General features: G+C 37.6%; 1 protein-coding gene across 1 annotated transcript in view; it reads right to left on the bottom strand.

Annotated features, from left to right (window-relative positions):
* MANBA (mannosidase beta) overlaps positions 1-25,324 on the bottom strand; it is a 124,325-nt gene that overhangs the window by 64,055 nt on the left and 34,946 nt on the right. The window contains exons 8-10 of the mRNA XM_043871280.1: positions 7,394-7,545; positions 4,418-4,535; positions 2,518-2,604 (exon numbers count right to left, since the gene is read on the bottom strand). Coding sequence (XP_043727215.1) covers positions 2,518-2,604; positions 4,418-4,535; positions 7,394-7,545 — 357 coding nt within the window. The remainder of the gene's footprint in view (positions 1-2,517; positions 2,605-4,417; positions 4,536-7,393; positions 7,546-25,324) is intronic.

Genomic DNA, 25,324 nt, shown 5'->3' with positions numbered 1-25,324 from the left:
AATGAACAGCAACGTCTTAAGAAATCAACTAAGGTTAAGTCACTGAATATATCTAAATACAGAAAAAGAAACTGAGGAATCTGAAAGCCCTGCATGATCTGGGCTCACTATAGGCCAGCCCTTCATAGAGGTTAAAGGATTCAGTTCTTCTGACACATTGAAAGATAAGCCCAGCAAAAGAGGGCAATTAAATCTCTCTGAGAACAACAGAATGAGTTAATGGTCAAGAGAAATTCTTTTGGAACATGTTTTAGCAATATAACCTTATTGGTTTTCATAGCTTCTCTTGCACTGGAATGGATGATTACACGACAGACTTTGTTCTCACTGTGGTCTCCACTCAATATGCTAAGTAATCCACATGTGAAATAGAGATGTATTAAAAATACCTTAAAGAGATATATGTAATTTAAAAAATTAAAGTCTGTGTTTTTTCTAAGCTAGTCTTATAAACAATATATCCTTATTTGCCTCTGAAAATACTGTTTATAAGGTAGCTTCCCTGATAGCTCAGTTAGTAAAGAATCCACCTGCAATGCAGGAGACCTGGGTTCGATCCCTGGGTTAAGAAGATCCCCTGGAGAAGGGAAAGGCTACCCACTCCAGTATTCTGGCCTGGAGAATTCCATGGACTATTCAGTTGCAAAGAGTCAGACACAACTGAGCAATTTTCACTTTCATTTTTCATATACAGGTAAAAGAGGGCTATAACCAGCTGTGACAGGCATGCTTATGGTACTGATGAAAATACAAATACCGAAGAGACAAAAAACTTCAGTGACTCTATGCTGTACACACCCTTCAAACTGACCTAGAATTTTATGGTGAGCTTTACTTTAAAATTTTAATAAACCCTGCACAAAAAGTTCTCTTTAATAATACATAAAAGAACTGAGAACACATAGATATATTTTAATTGCGTGAAGGAAAGTTAAAAATAAAACTGAAATGTTTACAACCTACATAACTACAATTATATTTTAAAAGTTATTCACTCATCCATCCACCTATACATCGGATGAATAACACAGCCGGGTCATGGGGGAACTTGCCCTAAGCCTCAGGGAGATTACAATCTTGATGGAGTGACAAAACATTGAACAAGTAATTTCAAGTGTGATGTATGTAACACAAAGGGAAAATGACCTAATCTAGACTTGTAGACATAGTAAGTTTCTTCCCAGAGTCATGCCCAAAGTAAGACGAGTCAGAAAAAGAACGATTCAGATCATCCGCAGGGAAGGGTAACAGGCAAGGCATTCCAGGTCAGGGAAAGTACGGGGAATATGGTATCTAAGGAGGCTGGGGAGACAGGCAGAGACAAGAAAGTGCATGGTGAGGATCTTTAACTGTATCTAGAGGGCTCTGAGTAAGGGATGATTCAATGCTCACTTTCTAAACTTAAGAAAAAACAGACACAGAAAACAAACTATGATACAATGAATTATATTATTATAAGGCAATCACACTTGCAACACCATCTAGGCTAAGAAATCTTCACCAACACCCCAGGAGCCCTCATGTACCCCTTCCTAATCACAGTCATTCCTTCCTTCCAAAAGTAACCACTATCTTGAGTGTCATAATATTTTTTTCATTTCTTTTGGTTTTCCCCACAAATATACATTCACAGACACCAATGATGAACTTAAAGATTTTAACATACTCGATGGATTTCGATCCACTGACATTCTTATCCTTACTGAATTTCAAATTGTCCCACTTTTGGTCAGTCAGTCTCATCAACGTTCTTCTAACATATCTTTGGTAGCTTCCTTGTTATTTGTATGCCAAAATATTCCAGCATCATCTAATATACCTCTTGCTCCAGACCTGGAACCAGCCATTCCTCTAAGAACCCTTCTTTTAGTGGGAAAGACTATTTCAATATAAGGATGCTCAATATGACTAGGCTGTTCACTGTTTTTAAGATTTTTCAGTGAACAGAGCTAGGATATAATCACTTCTTTGCATTTACAGATCTATAAATATAAGGTATTTATATGTGGAATGCAACAGAAATCAAGGAGTTAAGAATCAAAATTTTTGGCCTGAGAAATTCAAAGACTGGTATTGCCATTTATTGAGGTGGGGAACACAGCAAGAAAAGCAAGTCTGGGAAAGGTAATATAAGTTTGGTTTAGACATGTTACATTTGAGATTCCTATTACACCTCCAGGTAGGGGTTCCAAGCAGGGAGCTGGATAATAAGAACCAGGAATTCAGCAGAGAAGTCAGGGCCAGGAGTAAATCTGACAGTCATCCACCAATAAGTGGAATTAGAACCATGAGACAGGATGGAATCACTCAAGGAGTCAATCACCTGGCTGATTTTTTTTTTCCTCCCATGGGATTTAATAAAGAGAACAAAAAGAAAAAAAAAGAAAAGAAATTAAACACAGCATGGTAAATCAGCTATACTTCAATGGAATTTAAAACAAGAAAAAACACGGACAGGTTTAACAAAAGGCGAAACTAAAACTTAAGCCTTTACTTCTTGGAATGGCAATGACATACCTGTTGAGTGACTTCTTCTCTCACGGAATCCATGAAACCCTCATCGGTTGGGTAAAGTGCACAGGCAAACATAAAATCCTGCCATATCTAGCAAATCAAATAAGAGGCAACTCAGTACTCCCATAGATTTCATTGCACAGAAGGAAATTCTCTGTCCTAAACCTTGGGCATCATCTTTCATGCAAACAAAAATCAACTTAGCCTGAAGTGTGTGACCGTTTTCTCAGCGCAAGGCATGAGGTACTGGGAAACGCACTTTACAAACTCTCTAGGACTGTAGGGAAGCCTGAGAAAAGAAAACATTAGGTGGGCAGAAAAGAAAAAAAAAAAAACAGAGGAATTCAAATAAGGAAATAGTGCTTGTGTTGTGGAGAATATGAAATTCAGTAAAGATGTCTCCCAACCTCTCCTCATTTCTAATTCATTCTAATTTTCACCAGGAATTTGGTTTTGAGAAATGGCCCAGACTGTTAAGAAACGTACTTTTTTTTAAAATCAAAGGATTAACTTTTCATGGCCAAAAGGATCACTTCATGGACATTTTAGAGAGGAAACCACGTTAAGTGCAATTGGGCTTCCCAGGTGGCGCTAGTGGTAAAGAATCCACCTGCTAATGTAGGAGACGCTAAGAGAAACGAGTTCAATCCCTGGGTTGGGAGGATCCCCTGGAGTAGGAAACTGCAACATACTCCAGTATTCTTGCCCGGAGAATCCCATGGACAGAGGAGCTTGCTGGACGAGTGTCCACAGGTTGCAAAGTGCCAAACACGACTCAGGATGCACCCTTCAGGGAGACCACAAGGAGAGTGGTTTAGAGCACAGAGCCATATCTGTTGGCCTGAGTCAGAACTTCATTTCCACCATATACCCACTGTGTGAGTTTGGGAAAGTTAGTTAAGTCTCCACATGCCAGTAAAAGGGGGATAGAGAACAACAGTAACTACCTCATATGGTGGGCATGAAGATGAAATACAATAATAAATGCAGAGCACTGAGAACAATACCCAGAGTATTACAGAATATTGATACATCATGACCATCGGCATTATCAATGTTATTAAAATTACTACTCTTCTATGAAGTGCTTTATATCTTAGAACTGCAACACTAGAATTAAAAGAACATATTTCCTTTGTTCTAACCCTCACCAATGCAAACCATGTTCAGAGGTACTTAATGAGAGTATTAAACACATCTTTAAAATGTAATCATTTTTCTTCTCTCTAGGTCTTGTTAGATCTCCTTAAAGTTAAAATTTTTTAATATTTTATTTTTCTTTTTATGCTTAACCTCTTATCACAAAGAGAGTTACAAAGAAAATATAGATATATGCTTAGATATAACCAATATGCAGAATGTCTATCATTTTAAAATAATCAAATAATTATGATATTTGCTATCAATTATGGCTCTGGGTTTGCTAGATGCTATTTATTTCTCTGCCAAAAAAAAAAAAAAGTGGAACATCATTCTTGGCTCTGAGAAAAGAAGGAATGGGCTATGATACCACTTATATGTGGAATCTAAAATGACACAAATGAATTTGTGAAAGAGAAATATAACTTATGGTTATCAAAGGAGGAGGTGGTGAGGGATAAATTAGAAGTTGAGGATTAGCAAATACAAACTATTACCTATAAAATAGATAAACAATAAGGACCTACTGCATAGCACAGGGAACTTTATTCAATATCCTGAAATAAACCATAATGGAAAAGAATATGCAATATATGTATAACTGAATCACTTTGTTGTATTCCTGAAACTAGCACAACATTGTAAATAAACTACACAACAACAAAAAAACAAAGGAATGGGCAATATCCCCACTCAGAACACTGGAGGTCAAACTGAGGATATGGTAACGTATCAACAAAATGGTGAGCTGTCAACTACATACCATTATTCCTAGTTCATCACAGAGTTTGTAGAATTCATCCTGCTCATAAATTCCTCCTCCCCAAACCCGGAGAGCATTCATGTTAGCATCCACAACAGACTGCAAAAGGAGCCGTAACCTACAGAAGAAAATTTTAAAACAAATGCTAATTTAAAATCTTGGGAACATTAAAAAAAAAAGAACAAAATTTTAAGAAATATGCTGTGGGTGATAAACACATTTCAAATCACTGTTAAAAGAACACGTTTTAATTATGATGGTTTGGATACAATGTACAGTGAAGAAAATGAGACAAAATTATATACACATTAACTGTAATTATAATTGACTTCGCTCATGGCTCAGATGGTAGAGAATCCATTTACAATGCAGGACATCCGGGATTGATCCCTGGGTTGGGAAGATCCCTTGGGGAAGAGAATGGCAACCTACTCCAGTGTTCTTGTCTGGAGAATTCCATGGACACAGGGGCCTGCAGGCTACAGTCCATGGGGTAGCAAAGAGTTGGACACGACTGAGCGACTAACACTTTCACTTCACTTTCTAACTGTAACCACATAAAAATAAACATAGAAAAATTATGAGTGATATCTTTTCTCTGCCTTCTAAATTTTCAGTCACTCTATTACACTATTTTTAAAATTAAATTTTTGTCTTAAAGTTATTCCTGTTGTAAACCTTAGAAACTATCTGTTCATTTTATATAACCATTTCAAACTATAAGACAAAAATCAGAGTTTGAATATTAGTTTCTAGCTCACTCTCATCCGTTTTTTTTTTTAAAAACAATTCCTCCAGTCCAGTACCCCCTTATCTAGTAAATTTCCTTCTTGCTCTAATTCTTATTTACATCACCTTCAGGAAAGTTTAGAAATTTGCATCCACCTTGGCAGCATGTATCTTCCATTTGCATCCAGAAGGGGAGGAAAAAGCCCAATAACAGGAAGACCATGGACCCAGAGCACTGTGCTCCTAGTAAAGACACCCATGGGCAGGTTTACTAACTGGCCCAGCTGGGCTGCACAGTCGCCACCAAACCCTACCGCGAGCGGAGTCAAAGTGTTAGTCCTCAGTCGTGTCTGACTCTTTGCAACCCCGCGGACTGTAGCCCACCAGGCGCCTCTGTTCATGGAATTCTCCAGGCAAGAATACTGAAGTGGGTTGCCATTTCCTACTCCAGGGAAGCTTCCCAGGTGGCGCTAGTGGTAAAGAACCTTCTGCCAATGCAGGAGATGAAAGAGACAACCCCTTGGTTCAGTCCCTGGGTTAGAAAGATCCTCTGGAGAAGGGCATTGCAATCCATTCCAGTATTCTTGCCTGGAGAATTCCACGGACAGAGAAGCCTGGTGCGCTACAGTCCGTGGGGTCAACAAAGTCAGACATGACTGAAGCAACTTAGGACGCGTGAACTCCAGGGGATCTTCCCAACCCAGGGATCAAACCTGGGCCTCTTGCATTGCAGGCAAATGCATCTGAGCCACCAGGGTGGAAAGGAGACAGCAAAATTTCCATGCTCTGTCTGGAGAATGATTTTATTTTCATATGAAATTCAAAAATATTACACATTTTAAAGTAAAAGGATATTATTATAAATATAACTTTTGGCAAAATTAGAGTTTACATATATCAACCCCATCTACATTCTAAACATAATATACCTCAATGCATATTTGTATAATGTAAGTAAGTCCATCACTTCATGGCAAATAGATGGGGAAACAGTGGAAACAGTGGCTGACTTTATTTTGGGGGGGCTCTAAAATCACTGCAGACGGTGACAGTAGCCGTGAAATTAAAAGACGCCTGCTCCTTGGAAGGAAAGTTATGACCAACCTAGATATCATATTAAAAAGCAAAGACATTACTTTGCCAACAAAGGTCCGTCTAGTCAAGGCTACGGTTTTTCCAGTGGTCATGTATGGATATAGAGTTGGACTATAAAGAAAGCTGAGCGCCGAAGAATTGATGCTTTTGAACTGTGGTGTTGGAGAAGACTCTTGAGAGTCCCTTGGACTGCAAGGAGATCCAACCAGTCCATCCTAAAGGAGATCAGTCCTGGGTGTTCATTGGAAGGACTGACGCTGAAGCTGAAACTCCAATACTTTGGCCACCTCATGCGAAGAGCTGACTCATTGGAAAAGACCCTGACGCTGGGAAAGATTGAGGACAGGAGGGGAGGGGAAGAGAGAGGATGAGATGGCTGGATGGCATCACCGATTCAATGGACATGAGTTTGGGTGGACTCCGGGAGTTGGTGATGGACAGGGAGGCCTGGCGTGCTGCAGTCCATGGGGTCGCAAAGTGTCGGACACGACTGAGCAACTAAACTGAAGTGAACTGAAATGTGTTTATTTTCACCTCACAAAGCTTATTTTTACTATTACAAAGATAGTAGTTTATAAATCTAATCAGGAAATATTTTCTTGTTAACTCCTATTCTCAGAGCTTCAGAAAAACGCTTTGAAGATTTCTTTAGTATTTTTTATTAAAGCATAATAAACATGAAGAATGTGTAAATATCTTAGCATGAAGAAGTAAATAGTTTTGATAAAGCACTGCATTACCAAATTTACCATTTACCATTTTTTTGGTAAAGCATACCAAACAAGCGAAAAAAAAAACCCCATGGTATTCTTCAAAAAAAAATTTTTAAGTCAAATTTAATCATCTTTTTTTTTTACAGGGGCTAACTATCCAAGATGCACATTAGCCATTTTCTTGTTCCTCTGGAAACAATTTATAAAAATTAGATAGTTTCAGCAGTCTCAAATAGTTTAGCTCTAAGATGGTCTATAGCTCATGAGAATGAAATGACTTAAAAATTTTTTCCATTCTAGAGTTTTCATCATCCTAGAATTATATGTTACCTCTTGGTTCACTCCACCAGAACAAAAAAAAAAAATTAAAATGAGTAGCTCTTAAGCTCTGTGGGATTGATAATAATAAGAGGAACAATAAATAAAGATGATAACTTACATGGCAGAGGTTACTCTATCCTGGAATAAATCTGCAGGGATCCAATTCGAGCCTTTCAGAAATATGGGAAGGCCATTAATTTTGAAGTAGAAACTCAGACCAGGAGAATCTTGTATGGGCTCTTCTACAAGTTCCACTGTCCTAAAATAAACCTATTGTTAACAGAATTAAATAATGAATATAAAATTTAAAACATAAGCATATGCCAAAACCAAACTATATTATTTACTATAGCCTTAAAAAAAAAAAGTTTTTTTTTTTAAAAAGCAAACTTCTGAGCAGTTTCTATGAACATAATTTAGTGTTAATTTTCTATCCACTTGAAGCTCTTAATGTGAAAGAGCATTTTTAAGAAAATATATATAAATTATTGCCAGATTCTGTTATTTCTCTTTGAGAAGAAAAACACAGAAACCATTAAAGAGTGAAAATACATTGTCTTTCCTACGAAGTAGCATTTGCAATAATGTCAAAAAATATATATTTGAGATAACATTTCAAAATTAAAACAAAAATTGATACTACTTCACAAAAGTGGGGGAGAAAAGTCACCAGTTAAGCAGATACACCTTTGAAAAACATGTTCTCATTTCAGTGTTATTAAAATCTGCCAAAACGTGCATCTTAGAATCAAAGAAATACAGCACAAGGTATTTCATTATTTAACAATTTTCCATCTTAGGAGCTCAATATTATAAAAACCATTTTGTTTAATGGGCAATTTAATCCAACTAATTATCCATCAAACTCAATGTCTGAGAGAGCACAAGTAGAGAGACTGGAAATGTGAGCGATGTTTCAACTGGAAGAAGGGACGGAGTTATCATTGCTGCGTGAGAAGAAGCTAACTAAGATCTTTGTCCCAGAGACAGTCCAGCCAGATTTCTCCCCAGTTAAGCATGAGCAGCAAACTAGAAAAGATTGTATTCTTATCCAGATCTTCATTCTTTCCAGCCATAAACTAGATCAAGGAATGAGGGAGATAGTTCCATACCAATAAAGCCTCATCTTGAAAATAAGATTATGCATTTCTTCTCTAACTAAAAATAATTAATAGGTCAACTTATTTCATGTAGTAAAAGTGCCCACTGTTCTTCCACTTTCTGACGCTTACCCTAATTAATATGACGTAACAAAAGATACCAGAGTTAACTTTGTAGGAAGACACAGAACAAGGCTTTGATGAGGATGACCTTGACATGGAATTACCACATCTGCTTTAGGATGCAAAAATGTTCTTTAAAAAAATGGTTATTTTCAGAGGTAACTTTCAAACATCTTGATGGTTGTTTCAAACATCTAGAACAACAGTTAGTTAAGTGTGACTAGGGGACCATACGGGATCCCTGGGAACCTTTCAAGGGGATCTCTGAGTTCAAAACTATCTTCACAGTAAAGCTAAAACATTAAATGCCTTTTTCACTCTTACTCTTTTGAGGGTACGATGGAATTTTCCAGAAGCTACAAGATGTGTGATGACATCATTCTGACAGCTAAAGGAATTTGTGTTTATACATTCTGGTGTGTTCTATAGCAGAGGTTGAGGGCATAAAGAGGTACGTTTTCAGAGGTTAGCTCAATGCGTTCTCAGCACTACCCGGCTCTTCCTAGCTGTTGGTGATTACTCCTGCTATAATCTCTGTAGCCTCATTCCTGTTCAATAAATTCTTATTTTTAAACCCAAAGTTTTTGCTGCAACTTAAACAGAAACACAAAAGGATGAGGTACCGTTTGTTAACTTGTTCAAGTAATAATTTTTAAGTTTTCAAATAAAAATAAATTTTGATTTTTGAGACTCATTTACGATACTTCATCTCATTCTAAAAGAAAACTTATAATGTTTTTCCTAATTTTTATCTTATTGTCTTAAAATGGGACTAGAAGATTAACATTCTCACCTACAACCACACTGTCTACATTTAAAAGTGCTGGAAAAAATGAAACTGACTTATCAGAGTCTTCTGACTCAAGGAAGGGAGGAATCTACTCCAAAGAAACTGGGAAAAATAATAAGAAACGAGATTGTGATGAAAGCCATATTCCCTTCAACTTTATAAATGTTAATAATTTATCTTATAGTGCATTATGCAATTGGAGAAGGAAATGGCAACCCACTCCAGTACTCTTGCCTGGAGAATCCCATGGACAGAGGAGCCTGGCGGGCTACAGTCCACAGAATTGCAAAGAGTTGGACACAACTGCAGCAAATTAGCACGCACACATTATGCAATGGAACATGTAAACAACAATAATATTTATGGTACCAGTTACATTGTAGTATCATTTTGAGACCAATCATTCTAAGTATGAAGAAAAAGAAATTGAATATTTTAAACTTAGATGCTATAAGCTCTTCTGAAAGCAGTACATTCTTTACTACACTGTAGTATATTGTTTATGTCATGTTATCATATTTTTCAAACTAGAAATGAAAAAAGCCACTAGTACATCTCGTAGGGTTGGTTATCACACTGCATTTGCTAGAGAAGCACACATACTAGCTCAGAGAGTTTTACAGAGGGTAACATTGCTAGTGCCTTGGCAGAAATCAAGGCAGTGTCTCCAATTTATGCTGGTAGTCACTATATTCCTCACCTTCATGCATTATTGGTGGGAGGAGCCAGTTTCACTTAAGGAAGTCCTTGATAAAGCAAAAAATCATTAATTCTATTAAATCCCAATCTTGAATACACATGATTGTAGTAGACTGTGTGATGCAATGATGAAACGGCAACTATGAATAAAGCATCATGCAGGATGGATGTCTTTAGGAAAAGCATCTGGGCCACAGTTTGAGTTGTAAGCTGAATTAGCCATCTGGTTCATAAAGCTTTATTTTAACTTGAAAGAACCACCAGACTAACTATGTTTATTCAGATTGGTGACTTGCTAGACATTTTCTTGAAAATGACTAACTGAGCCTTGTCATTTCAAGGCAAATAACAGTTAAAAATTAGGATCTAGGAAAACTTGTACCCCCTACCAAGAGCTTGAGACTTCCCAATACTTAAAAACATTTCAGAAGTTATTGACAGTGGTATTAACAAATGTGAATGTGATTTTATATACTGAAATATTTTAACATCTGGAAACATTTAAAAATCTCCAGACATCAACATTTTTCAAATAGCCAATGCATTATATTACAATATCGTACATGCATAAAAGACCCATTACAACGAGAGCCCAGAAATAAACTCACACACCCATGGTAATTACTCTTTGACAAAGAAGCCAAGAATATACAATGGGAAAAAGTCTCTTCAGCAAGTGGTGCTGGGAAAGCTGTAAATCAGTGCACGTAAACCAGAGAAATTAGAACACGCACTCACACAATACACAAAAATAAACTCAAAATGGCTTAAAGACCTAAACAGAAGACCTGCCGCCATAAAACTCCTAGCAGAGAACACAGGCAAATCATCCTTTGACACAAATCATACCCAAGTTCTCTTAGGCTGGTCTCCCAAGGCAACAGAAATAAAAGCTAAAATAAACAAATGGGATCTAATCAAATTTACAACTGTTTGCACAGCAAAGGAAACCATAACCATAAACAAAACAAAAAGAACCTATGGACTGGGAAAAAAGGTTTGCAAATAATGTGACTGACAAGGGCTTAATCTCCAAAATTTACAAACAGCTCATGCTTCCAAGGCTTCCCTGGTAGCTCAGAGAGTAAAGTGTCAGCCTACAATGTGGGAGACCTGGGTTCGATCCCTGGGTTGGGAAGATCCCCTGGAGAAGGAAATGGCAACCCACTCCAGTACTCTTGCCTGGAAAATCCCATGGACAGAGGAGCCTGGTAGGCTACAGTCCATGGGGTCACAAAGAATAGGACATGACTGAGCGACTTCACTTAGTACTTCATGCAGCTTAATATAAAAAAACCAAGTAACCCAATCAAAAGATAGCCAGAAGATATAAACATGCATTTCTCCAAAGAACAGACACAGATGGCCAACAGACACAGGAAAAGATGCTCAACACTGCTAATTATTAGAGAAGTGCAAATCAAAACTACAATGAGATAACACCTCAGGCCAGTCAGAACGGTCATCATTAAAAAGTCTAAAAATAACAAATGCTGGAAAGGGTATGGGGAAAGGGAATGCTCCTACACTGTTGGTGGGAGAGTAAGTTGGTGCAGTCACTATGGAAAACAGTATAGAGTTGCCATATGATCCAGCAATCCCATTCCTAGTGATATATCCAAATAAAACTATAATTCAAAATGATACATGTAACTCTGTGTTCCCAACAGCACTATTCACAATAGCCAAGATACAGAAACAACCTAAATGTCCAACAGAGAAATGGATACAGTGGATGTGGTATATATACAATATGGAATACTACTGGAATGAAAAAAGAATAATGCCCATTTGCAGCAACATGGATAGACATAGAGATTATCATACTAAGTGAAGTAAGTCAGAAAGACAAATACCATATGATATCACTTGTATGTGGAATCTAAAATGTGAGGCGAATGAACTTATTTATGAAACAGACTCACTGACCTAGAGAACAGACATGTGGTTGCCAAAGAGAGCATGGGGGGAAACGGAGTGGGAGTTTGGGTTAGCAGATGCAAACTAGTATATAAAGAATGGAAAATAACAAAGACCTAGTATATAGTACAATCCCTCGGACAGCAAGGAGATCAAACCAGTCAATCTTAAGGGAAATCAACCCTGAATACTCGGAAGGACTGATGCTAAAGCTGAAGCTCCAGTATTTTGGTCATCTGATGCGAACAGCTGACTCATTGGAAAAGTCCCTAATGCTGGGAAAGATTGAGGGCAGAAAGAGAAGAGGGCATCAGAGGATGAGATGGCTGGTCGACATCACCCTTGCAATGGACATGAGCTTGGGCAAACTTCGGGAGATGGGGAGGGACAGGGACACCTGGTGGGCTGCAGTCCATGGGTTCACGAAGAGTAAGACATGAACTTAGCAACTAAACAACAACAATTTGGAAAACAGAACTCATTAGTCTTTATATTTATTAATGCTACAAATAGTATTAACAATAAAACACACCTTCTAACCTATTTTTTCTTTACTGTGCAAATGTTTTCATGAAAAGACAGCTATCCCTATATCCCAGTTCTGACGGTAACAATTTTATGACCCCAGCAAAGTAAACTTTAAAACATCTGCCAGTGCCTCAGAGATGAAGCAGTAGTGATCGGGCACTTTGCCCCCTGCACATCCCTGGACAGGTCACAGGCTGGTCGGTCTATGACTAGTGTCTGTAAAACCATGTCCTCCGGCAGTTTCACCAGGTAACATAAAAGCCTTATTCTACAGCAAATATTTTACCTCAGAGAAAATAATGCGCTCTGAGAAAGGTTTTCTGAAAAGACCCCTGAGTAACATATTTACATCTACAGTGAATATACTATCTCTTTACAAGATCAAAAATATTTTAAACAGCTCAAAAGTTACTGTCTAAAAGTAGAAAAGGGTGTAAATATCTGAGAACATAAATGTGTGAGTCAAGCAGCTTGAATTTAAAAAATTTAATTTATATTAATTTATATATATATAATAAAAAAATTATATTAATTTAACCTCCAAACTTTTCTATTTAATGTTGAAAGTTCTATTAGCACCTCAATAAACAACTTTTAAAATTAGTTTCATGATTTAATTTTTTTAATAGGATTAATTTTAAAAGCACAGGATAAAAAAACAAAACAAAAAATAAATAAAAGCACAGGATAACTGAACATATTTTTTAGACAAAAGTTAGGAATATCTTATCTAAAGGGGCTTAAGAGGTTTGTGACTGATGAGTATATACAATACTTTCAAATTTCTTTCTCTGGCGGGCCAAACAGATGATGATGTAATGAAGCATTGATTACTTCTTAGCTGTTTGTAATCAAATATTAATACTTGAAAAGCTGTCACAGTATCATTAGATTTTCAAAAGAATGTTTCTTCTCTCTAAAAAAAAAATAACATTTCTAAACATTGACAAGTGGTATTTGAAACATTTTTCAAATAATCTTCATGTATTTCCAAAGTACACTTTCTAAAATAATTTCACATCTACTGTCATGCATTTTTAGAAACAACCAAAGCCCACATTTCTGTGTGCTCTGTAAGTCCTCTAATATGTATAAATATTAAGAAAACCAGTGCTGGATCTCCACAAAGAGCTCTCCTCAAACAGACCTGTGCAGAAGGATACAAAAGAAGCTTTCCTTGTCATGACCTAGAAGTCTGCAGATGGCAGCACAAACAGAAGTTAACAGGTTGAAGTTTACATCAGCATAGCTACTTGTTATCTTTATAGCCAAATGTGTACTTAGCACATCTGATAGATACTAATGGGCTTCCCATGTGGCACTGGTGTAAAAGAATCTGCCTGCTAATGCAGGAGACACAGAGACACAAGTTTGATCCCTGGGTCAGGAAGCTCCCCGGAGGAGCACACGGCAACCCACTCCAGTATTCCTGCCTGGAGAATTTCATGGATAGAGGGGCCTGGCATAGAGTCACACAGAGTCGGACATGACTGAAGTGACTTAGCCCGAGAGATACTAGATAGGAGCACTTTTTAATATATCTTCTTCTATATGACAAAATTACTTTCAGTAATAATGAAATAAAATGAATAATGATAATGGCCAGAAAAAATACAGACACTGAAAGTTCTTTTGTATTTAAATGCCATATGAATAATCATACCTTTTCTGAAGTAAAATAAATATCAGAGTATAAAAACTACTGGATTTATAAATTATATTATTTGTAAAAATAATTTACAAATTATTATTTGTAATAATATTTACACACTGGTTTTTATTTAAGTATTTACATACTGGTTTGCTCTAGTGATGGATAATACTATTTGCTATTTTGAGCCTTAATTTCTAAGACTGTCAAGAACTGATCTTTATATGTATATGTTCTACAAAGAATATAGTCCGATTTGTCAATCTATCCTTGAAGAGTTGATGGAAAAACATCTTTTGTTAATTTTAATTGAGAAATGCTTTTTTCAGATGAATCTAAAGATATACAAATATTTTGGGAAAGTATTAGACAAAGGTAAGTTTTGTCAAGATTCATAAAAACTCAACTTCACATTAAATTTCAAAAAATGCAGTAGTATCCATGTCCGTTTCCTTGAAATCCATTCCAACTGCTTACAAATGCCCCTATATTCAAAAAATTTCCACTTCTCAAGTATTTCTTTGGCATAATCAGAGAAAATGGCTGAATGACAGTGAACACAGATATCTGATCTATTGCTTTAAAACAAGTCTCCAGTTCTTAGTGAAAATGGCTGGGACACTCAACCTCACTATTTTGATTTCTTCAGGCAATGTAAGATCAGCATTTCCTGTTGCTTCTCCTGGCACTCCTCTTCAAATTTGGGGTTTTTTTTCCCTCTGTAAATGTTCATTTCTTCACATTTTGTTTTTGCAAAATAAATAGCCTTCAAATTTTTTACGAGTTTTAAAAGATTGGAATTTCACTGTACATTGTTCAAAGCATATATATTTGTATCTGATTAACCTCATCTAAAATTCTACACTAAGAAAAAAAAAGAATTCGGAAGAGAAAAACCACACCAGCAGAGGACACAAATGAGCTGATTCACATGTGTCCACATTTTCTTTGACTCACCCAGGACTTCAAAGCCAAGATTAACTTTTCAAAATTCAGCTTTCTGGTGCCCTAGCTTCATAACGAGCATTCTTTTTGTCTAGCAAACTTTCTGCAGCTTTTTTCAATGATGCATTGAGATTTTAAAAAATGAATAAAATTTTTCCAAATTTCCAGAAAACTTCACACATAGAGAGATATTTCTGGGCTTCCCTGATGGCTCAGTGGTAAAGAATCCACTTGCCAATGCAGGAGACATGGGTTTGATCCCTGGTCCAGGAAGATCCCACATGCCTCAGAGCAACTAAGCCTGTGAGCCACAACTACTGACCCTGTGCTCTAAAGCCTGCAAGCCGCAACTACTGAGCCCCGTGTCTCAACTACTGAAGCCTGCGTGCCCTAAAGCCCGTGTTCCCCAACAAGAGAAGCCACCACAAGAAGAAGCCCATGTAGTAATGAAGACCCCGCACAGACAAAAATTAATAATTTTTTTTTAAAAAGAGATGTTTCCAAAAGAGCAAATTCTGCAAGTTTCAAAGAATGCATTACAGACAGATTCTTTATCCAACAAGTCACCTGGGAAGCCAACCTTTCATATATAAACCCAAATATGTACTTACCAAGCAAAATATATTACACATCACATTTCACACTTCTATTTCAAGTTTTTTTTTTTTAAGAAAATACTTAAGTTTTTCAGAACAGTTTAAGACTCACAGCAAAACTGAGAGGAAGGGACAAAGATTATCCCCTGATCCCACACATGAATATCTACCCCCATTATCAACATCCTCCACCACAGTGGCACATTTGTTACAACTGATCAACCCATACTGATACCTCATAATCACCCAAAGTCTATTAGTTTACATTAGGGTTCACTCACAATGTTGTACATTCTATGAGTTTGGACAAATGCATAATGCTTGTATCCATCACTATTATGGTGTTAGACAGAGTGGTTTCACTGTACTAAAAATCCTCTGTGCTCTACCTATTCATCTCTCCCTCCACCTCCCAACCCAGAGCAACCACTGATCTTTTAACTGTCTCCATAGTTTTGTCTTTTCCAGAATATCACATAATTGGAATCATTTCAGATTGGCTTCTTTCACTTAGTAACATAACTCACATTCTAAGGTTCCTCTTGAAATAACTTGACAGACTTTATAATATCCCAACACTTACTTTCATTTTTGTAATTTACTTAAAGTACTCATTAATTTTGCCTCATATTATCTCCCATCATCCTAAAATTATTTGCTCCAAAGTTACTCCTTTTAACAACAACAAATTTCAGACTATTCTTTCCTGTCCAAAAGAAATACCGTGAGCACTTTCTATTCCCCACAGTGCCTGCATTCTTTTTAAGACCCAGTACATCTCTGCTACATGGGCTACAACCAAAATCTGTAACTTCCCCAAGGCATTCTGTCTGAGACTGTGCTTCTGTCTTGTGACATGTCCAGTAAACATAAAAATTAAAATGCATATGTCTAATGTCGATGGAAGACAAGCAAGACATAAGCCTAACAATATGGATTTCAATGAGATACTTTAAAAATATGAAAATATTTTTGCATAAAGCAAGCCCAGGATAACAATGAAACCATCAGGAAACATGAACAATAGAGAGCCTATAAGGGAGGGCCGGAGATGAGGGAAAAAATTCCTCTCTGACACAGTACTGAGTGTTAACAAGCACATGACCATGCTGAGTAAAGATGAAATAAAAACGCTTTGGAAAACAGTTTAGCACTCTCTGTAAAAGCTGTACCCACGCATACCCTAGCATTCAGCAATCTCACTGACAGCAGAAATTCTACTGGGGGAATATGTGCTCCGAGCCTCATACAGTAATGTTCATAGCAACATTATTCAGAAAAGCCAGAAATGGAAACTACCAAATCTCAACAGCAGAAAGTGTAACACAATGAAATATTACAAAACAGTGTAAGCAGAGAAACCAGGGCTACACACCACAACATGTCTAAATGCCACAAATATAATGGTGAGCCAAATTAGCCAGTCATAAAGGCAAACAAATGATGTAGTTCCATGCAAACAAAACTGAAAAACAGGCAAAAATAAATTATAGTGTTAGAAGCCAGGACAGTGGATTTGCAGAAAGGAAAGCGGGTAGTAATTAGGGAAGCTGGCAAGAGTCGGGAACTTCTGAGGTGCTAGTAATGCTCTTGTTCCTTGGTCAGGATGACAGCTACATGAGTGTACAACTTCTGATCATTCATTAAGCATTTTACTTATGTTCCATTTCTTTTCTCCTGTGTTTATACTCTGCAATAAATAAATAGAAATCCCAGTCTGACACATTCCCACCAAATAAAGGCTGGAAAGAACTCAGACTAAGAGACTCCTGCCAGAAAACAGTTAATGATGGCAAGTAGCAATCACATCTCTTCGCTTGCTAAAAATACTGGCAAGTTTGAAAACATTAAGAAATTTGGGCATGGCAAGAAACTGAATTCCCTGGAAGAACTACTCTAGATGGAAACAAAGGTGAATTAGGTATCAGCTCTCTTAACCAAATTTGGCAATAATTTATATACTTTTAATCTACATTTCAGAAGCCAATATTGATTTCTGAAATTTGCAAAACAGCTCAAATTTTTACATTATTCTGATTTCCTCTTGTGAGCAATCATGGGAGTGTAGGAAGGCATAAGAGATCATTCAATTCAACCTCTTATCACCCCAGTCAAATGGACACAAACACTCCTAAAGTTCCCTGCAAATGAGTTATGAGCTGCTCCTCAGTTACCCATTCTGAGGTAACATAAACAGCCTTGACTCTGGTACAGCCTCTCCTGGGAGTAACCTTGACCTCAAACACCCCACTTCAAGCTCTCGGCTTCCCTCACATCGGTCCCACTACAGCTGAACGAAAAAATACCACAAATAACAAATTGAAGAATCTGCTGCCTTCCAGTTAATTATCTCTTTCCTTTATCCTTTCTTCCTCTAATCACCTTCATAGCTCTCTTCTGAATCTCCTAAGGAACAAAGTTACAAACTGATTAAAGTGTTATTGTTATGATTTTAATGAGCTAAATAAAGTAGTACCTTGACTCCTACGTGATACAGAATTATCATTCCCCTAACATCTTAGAATAAGAAGATAACTTCAAAAAATTATAGCAGAGAAATATACTGAGTTTTGGATTCAAGCCTCACCTAAACTTTAAAGCATTGCTCAAATATGATAAATATAATTAGCATGTATACAATCAGGGTAGGCAGAGGGTTCAGAAAACAATTTTAAACCTACCACACACCTATAATGGCTTGCAAAACACCATCAAACCAGCCTAAAATGTCACCATCAGAAATCGGTAGCTCTAGGATAGAAAACCCAAAGACACACCCATGTACCTTATGGTCAATTATTCTATGACAAAGGAGAAAAGACTAAACAATATTGCAAAGACAGTCTCTTTAACAAATGGTGCTGGGAAAACTTGACAGCCACATGTAAAAAAGTGAAATTAGATCATTCCTTAACTCCATACACAAAAATAAGCTCAAAATGGATTAAAGACCTAAATGTGAGACCGGACACAATAAAACTCCAAGAGGAAAACAGAACACTCTGACATAAGTCACAGTAACATCTTTTTTGATCCATCTCCCAGAATAATGGAAATAAAGGCAAAAATAAACAAATGAGACCTACTTAAACTCAAAAGCTCTTGCACATGAAAGGAAACAATAAAAAAAATAAAAAGACAAGCCACAGATTGGGAGAAAATATTTGCAACTGATGTGACCAATAAGGGATTAGTCTCCAAAATTTACAAACAGCTTATGATGCTTAATAGCATCAAAACAAAAAACCCACTCAAAAAAAAAAATGGGCCGAATACCTGAATAGACATTTTTCCAAAGAGGACATCCAGATAGCCAATAGTCACATGAAAAGATGTTCAACATTACTAAATGCAAATCAAAACTAAATGCTAAATGCAAATGCAAAATGAGATATCACCTCACATGGGTCAGAATGGCTATCATCAAAAAATCCACGAACAACAAATGCTGGAGAGGGTGTGGAGAGAAGGAACCCTCCTGCACTGTTGGTGGGAATGTAAATTGATACAGCCACTATGGTGAACAGTATAGAGGTTCCTTAAAAAACTAAAAAGAGAGCTACTATATGACTCTGCAATCCCACTCTTGGGCATTATCTGGAGAAAAACATGACCTGAAGAGATATATGCACCCCAATGTTCACTGCAGCCCTGTTTACAATAGCCAAGACATGGAAGCAATCTAAATGTCTACCAACAGAGGGATGGATAAAGATGATACTGTACATACATGGAGAAGGAAATGGCAACCCACTCCAGTATTCTTGCCTGGGAAATTACACAGAGGAGCCTGGCAAGCTACAGTCCATGGGGTCACAAAGGGTCAGACACAGCTGAGTGACTAAACAACAGCACATTCAGGAAATGCGCCAATCACAAGTTCAGCTGCATAAATGGTCAAGTGGTGAGCGTGCCCAGGTCAGCAGGTGAAGGAACAGAACATGAGGGCAACCTTTTCATGCCCCTGCCCTGTCACTACCCACCTCTCTTCCCCAGAGGTAACCATTAACCCAGGTGCTATCATACGACAGGTTGTTTTTAAGGTAAACTTTTGTTTTCTTCAACTGAGCATAATTTATTGGGCAACCATAATACGCCTGGTGCTGAGAAGACAGGTAGTCAAAGAGGAATCCTGCTCGTGGAGCTCACAGTCTGCTGAGAAAAACAGAGTAATTCAGTCGATCAGTAGTTACAAGCGATCACCGTGCCGAGTGTTACGAGAGCAGAGGAATGAGGCTACGGGAGCTGACATCAGGGCGCCCTGGAAAACAGTCACCAGGTTTTGGGACAAGTTATTTCTTAAAGAGATACAGTGAGGGGAAAGGGCAAAAATTACAAACGTCATATGGGTCAATAAATGGTTATGTTGTCAGAATGCCAATTAGGGCTTTGTTTTCAGCTGTATAAACATTAGCACCACTTCATTCTTCCCGAAGTTAAGAAGTATATGGGATGTGTGATGAAGAGGGGAATATACTGTCATTGGAGCTGACTCCAAGTTACCAAACTGCGTATGAGGCTCCAGCTGAGAGGAAAGACATGCGAAGTGAGTATACTGAAAACATTGCAAAATAAAATTTCTCTCTACAAGAGAAAAAAAAAAGATATAGTACATATAAACAATGAAATTACGCAGCCATTAAAAAGAATGAAATCATGCCATTTGCAGCAACATGTATGGACCTGGAGAATGTCATACTGAGTAAAGTCAGTCAGATAGAGAAGGAGAAATACCACACAACATCCCTTATATGTGGACTCTAGAAAGAAATTATACAAATGAACTTACAAAACAGAAAAAGACTCGCAGACATAGAAAATGAACTTAGGGTTGCCAGGGGAAGGGATAGTTAGGGACTTTGGGAAGGTCATGTACACACAGTTATATTTCAAACAGATAACCAACAAAGACCTATTGTACAGCACATGGAACTCTGCTCATTTTTATGTGCTAGCCTGGATGGGAAGGGGGTTTGGGGGAGAATGGAAACACGTGTGTGTGGCTGAGAGTCCCTCTGCTCTTCACCTGAAAATACCACAACACTGTAAATCATCTGTGTCTCAGTATGAAATGTTTTTGGTGTTAAAAAATTAAATTTTTTTTTGGGGGGGAAGATAAACCTTTATTTGGAAAAGAGAATTCAAATGACCATTTAAACCCCCCAAAAAATTAAATTTAAAAAAAGAAATCAATCATTCCTTCAAAGTGAAGATACTGTGACTCTCAGAAAAGAGAGTTTTCAACCCTCAGAGCTGCCTCACAATCCTATCACAGTGCCTTAGCTCTCTCCAGCCTTTTCTCAAGTCTTTGCTTTCCTCAAATGTCTAGCTTGGCCCCCATTACTTAAGTAACTTAAGTAGCTCATCCCCTGCCAAAGGCTAAAATGATTTACATTCTGTTGACTTACATATCTATATCTTTAACCTAGATTTAATTCTTAAACTCTAGACCCACATAATGAAGTGCTCATCAAATATTATTTTGGGGGTATCCCTCAATTACTCCACACAAAACACCTGTAACACAGAAATAATTTTCATTCCATCTCATCTTCCAAATGTGTTCTTCGTTCTGAGTCTTTAACTCAAAGAATGGAATTGCCACCTGACATTCAGTGGCCCCAACCAGCAAATTAAGAATCATTCATAAATCATCCTTCTCTCCTATCTCTATACATCATTAAGCCTCCTAGATTTCTCTCAAATTTTACCTCCTAACTCTCTCTCAAATCTAACTCCTCAGCAGTTCTATAGATCAAGCAATTGTCATCTTGTGCCTGAGTTACCACCAAATCTTCTGACTGGTCTCCTAATCCTGTCATTCTTCCAATCTGATCTACATAATCTTACAAACAAGTATGATCACTGCTCTCCCCTTAAAACCCTTCAAAAATCCCCAATGTCCTCAAGACAGTCTAATTCCTTCACATGGCTTACTAGGCTCCCGACCTAGTAAGAATGACCTTCATAGTATCATCCTATTCTACCTCAAACTCAAACACTGCCACACTGAAATTTCTTTCACCTCCACAAACACACAACATTCCTTCATGACCCTGGGTTTGACATAGTCTTTCCCTCTGCCTCTTTGCTATGCTGCACGGTTGAATTCTACTGATCCCTCAGGGCACAGCTCACCTTCTCTGCAAATCTGCCCAGGGTGGCCCTGCTCTGTGCTCACAAAGTGCTCTATATTACTCTAGAGTGCTTATCATACTTTATTGCAATTGCTTGTTTAAATATTTACTTTCCCAGCTAAATGATTAGTTTTACTAAAATCTCAGAAAGAAATGGACAGGGTATCTTATTCACCGCTCTATCATCAGAGCCTATCAAAGTGGCAGGAACACAGTAGATGATCCCTAAGTATTGAGTGAATGAATGAGCTTCAAAAATACCCTACAGCAGCCCCAGCGAACAAGCACATTGCCCAGACATGCATTAACACAAGGAGTGAGGCAACACATATTCCTTTACTCTGTAGCTCATCAACTGAAAGAGTGGCATCTTTTTTTTTTTTTTAAATATTTATTGGAGTATAGTTAATTTACCAAGTGCAGTGCCTCTTTATTTTTAATTTTTTTTTATTAGTTGGAGGCTAATTACTTTTCTTTATATTAATAAACAATGCAACCATATTAGCCTGAATTGAAACAGACTTATATCCAACACACACAACAACTCAGAAGTTCCTTTTCTTTTTCTTTGTTAAGTTGGAATGACTCATTCTTTTCTACCCTTTCATAAAGATAACTCACAAGAAACTCAACATGGGAGAGTGCACAAGTCTTCTGGCAAGAGAGTTAGAATGAGCGGGAAAGTCTTGGCTCTTTAGGTAACTCTAGGACATGCTCCCTGTAGATATTATGGACACACACACACTCACAGTGCCTCAGAAAATACAGAGCGTAACTAAACAATCAAAAAACAGAAAAGGAGCTCCTGAAGGGCAGAGCTTCAAACTGAGCATGGTGTCTGGCCCACAGAAGAGGTAACACCAAACGGGAGGGGACACCAGAGGACAGCCACAGCCAGTGCAAACACCGACGGCTGACGTCAGCGGAAAGGGAAAAATCAATGGAAGCAATTAACACCCCTTACTATACACTATATCCCAAGCCACACTGAAGTTACCTCATCTCTACTGTCCCAGCACACATGCATGGAAATGGCATTTGAAGGACAATACATAGTCTGAAGCTAGTAAATATCAAGCAATCCTTAGTCCTGGTAGGACCTAGTCATTTCTTTAGACTAAAGTCAAATTGTGTCCTTCAATATCCTCTATCTGAGGTTACCATATGGCTTATTTAAAGATTTAGAGGCAGAGGGAGGTGGGAGGGGGGATCGGGATGGGGAACACGTGTAACTCTATGGCTGATTCATATCAATGTATGACAAAACCCACTGCAATGTTGTGAAGTAATTAGCCTCCAACTAATACAAAAAAATAAATAAATAAAGATTTAGAGGCAAAACAGATGGTTATATCTTCAGAGGAAAACACTTTTATTGCATTTTTTATTCATTTATTTTTAATTGAAGGATAATTGCTTTACAATATTGGTTCAATCTCTGCCATACATCAGTATGAATTAGCCATAGGTGCATTTTGCTTTAAATACCAGTCGCAGGTATATTTGGAGCAGGGGAGGATTGGTCCTTCTCGAGAGGTAGTTGGACAGCATTACTTTAAAGTGCAAGGGCTGTTTTTCCCCACTGTCTTCTCTAGACAGCTCCATTCCCAATCTCCGACTCAATTTTCGAATGTTTAAAGTAACATGAAGACGCAGTTTTATGCATAATGACTTAGAAGTTTTATCCCTAAGCAGAAGTGAAACATGTTGTTTTGGAGGAAGGATCCTGAAGTTCACCTATCATCTTGCCAGTCAGCATCAGAGAGGTTTGCTTTGCAACCAAAGATGGAGAAGCTCTATACAGTCAGCAAAAACAAGCCCGGGAGTTGACTGTGGCTCAGATCATGAACTCCTTATTGCAAAATTAAAACTTAAATTGAAGAAAAGTAGGGAAAATCAATAGGCCATTAAGATATGACCTAAGTCAAGTCTCTTATGACTATACAGTGGAAGTGAGAAATAGATACAAGGGACTAGATCTGATAGACAGAGTGCCTGAAGAACTCTGGACGGAGGTTTGTGACATTGTACTGGAGAAAGTGATCAAAACCATCCCCAAGAAAAAGAAATGCAAAAAGGCAAAATGGCTGTCTGCGTAAGCATTAAAAATAACTGAGAAAAGAAGAGAAGCTTTTCTTTCTTGATTCCAGGTAAAAAAGGAAAGATATACCCATTTGAATGCAGAGTTCCAAAGAATGGCAAGGAGAGATAAGAAAGCCTTCCTCAGTGATCAATGCAAAGAAGCAGGGGAAAACAATAGAATGGGAAAGACTAAAGATCTCTTCAAGAAAATTAGAGCTACCAAGGGAACATTTTATGCAAAGATGGGTACAATAAAGGATAGATATGGTAAGGACCTACAAGAGCAGAAGATATTAAAAAGAGGTGGCAAGAATACAAAGAAGAACTAAACAAAACAGATATTAATGACCCAGATAACCATAATGGTGTGATCACTCACCATGACCCAGACATCCTGGAGTGCAAAATCAAATGGGCCTTAGGAAGCATCACTACAAACAAAGTTAGTGGAGATGATGGAATTCCAATGGAGCTATTTCAAATCCTAAAAGATGATGCTGTGAAAGTGCTGCACTCAATATGCCAGCAAATTTGGAAAACTCAACAGTGGCCAAAAGACTGGAAAAGGTCAGTTTTCATTTCAATTGCAAAGAAAAGCAATGCCAAAGAATGTTCAAATTACCACACAATTGCACTCATCTCACATGCTAGCAAAGTAATGCTCAAAATTCTCCAAGCGAGGCTTCAACCATAGGTGAACCATGAACTTCCAAATGTTCAAGGTGGGTTTAGAAAAGGCAGAGGAACCAGAGATCAAATTGCCAAAATCCACTGGATCATCGAAAAAGCAAGAAAATTTCAGAAAAAAATCTACTCTGCTTCATTGACTACACTAAAGCCTTTGACTGTGTGGATCACAACAAACTATGAAAAATTTTTAAAGAGATGCAATACCTGTCTCCTGAGAAACCTGTATGCAGGTCAAGAAGCAACACTTAGAACCAGACATGAAATAACAGACTGGTTCCAAATTGGGAAAGGAGGAGGTCAAGGCTTTATACTGTCACCCTGCTGATTTAATTTATATGCAGAGTACATGATGTGAAATACTGAACTGGATGAAGCACAAGCTGGAATCAAGATTTCAGGGAGAAATATCAATAACCTCAGATATGCAGATGTCACCACCCTTATGGCAGAAAGTAAAGAGGAACTACAGAGCCTCTTGATGAGGGTGAAAGAAGAGAGTGAAAAAGCTGTCTTAAAGTTCAACATTCAGAAAACTAAGATCGTGGCATCCGGTCCCATCACTTCATGGCAAATAGATGAGGAAATAATGAAAACAGTGACAGACTTTACTTCTTTGGGCTCCAAAATCACTGCAAATGCTGACTGCAGCCATGATATTAAAAGATGCTTGCTCCTTGGAAGAAAAGCTATGACAAATCTATACAGCGTATTAAAAAGCAGAGATATTACTTTGCTGACAAAGGTCCATATGGTCAACACTATGGCTTTCCAGTGGTCACATATAGATG

Source organism: Cervus elaphus, chromosome 17 (genome assembly GCF_910594005.1).
Source record: "Cervus elaphus chromosome 17, mCerEla1.1, whole genome shotgun sequence".
NCBI lineage: Eukaryota > Metazoa > Chordata > Mammalia > Artiodactyla > Cervidae > Cervus > Cervus elaphus.
This window is presented reverse-complemented; position numbering and strand designations above follow the sequence as displayed.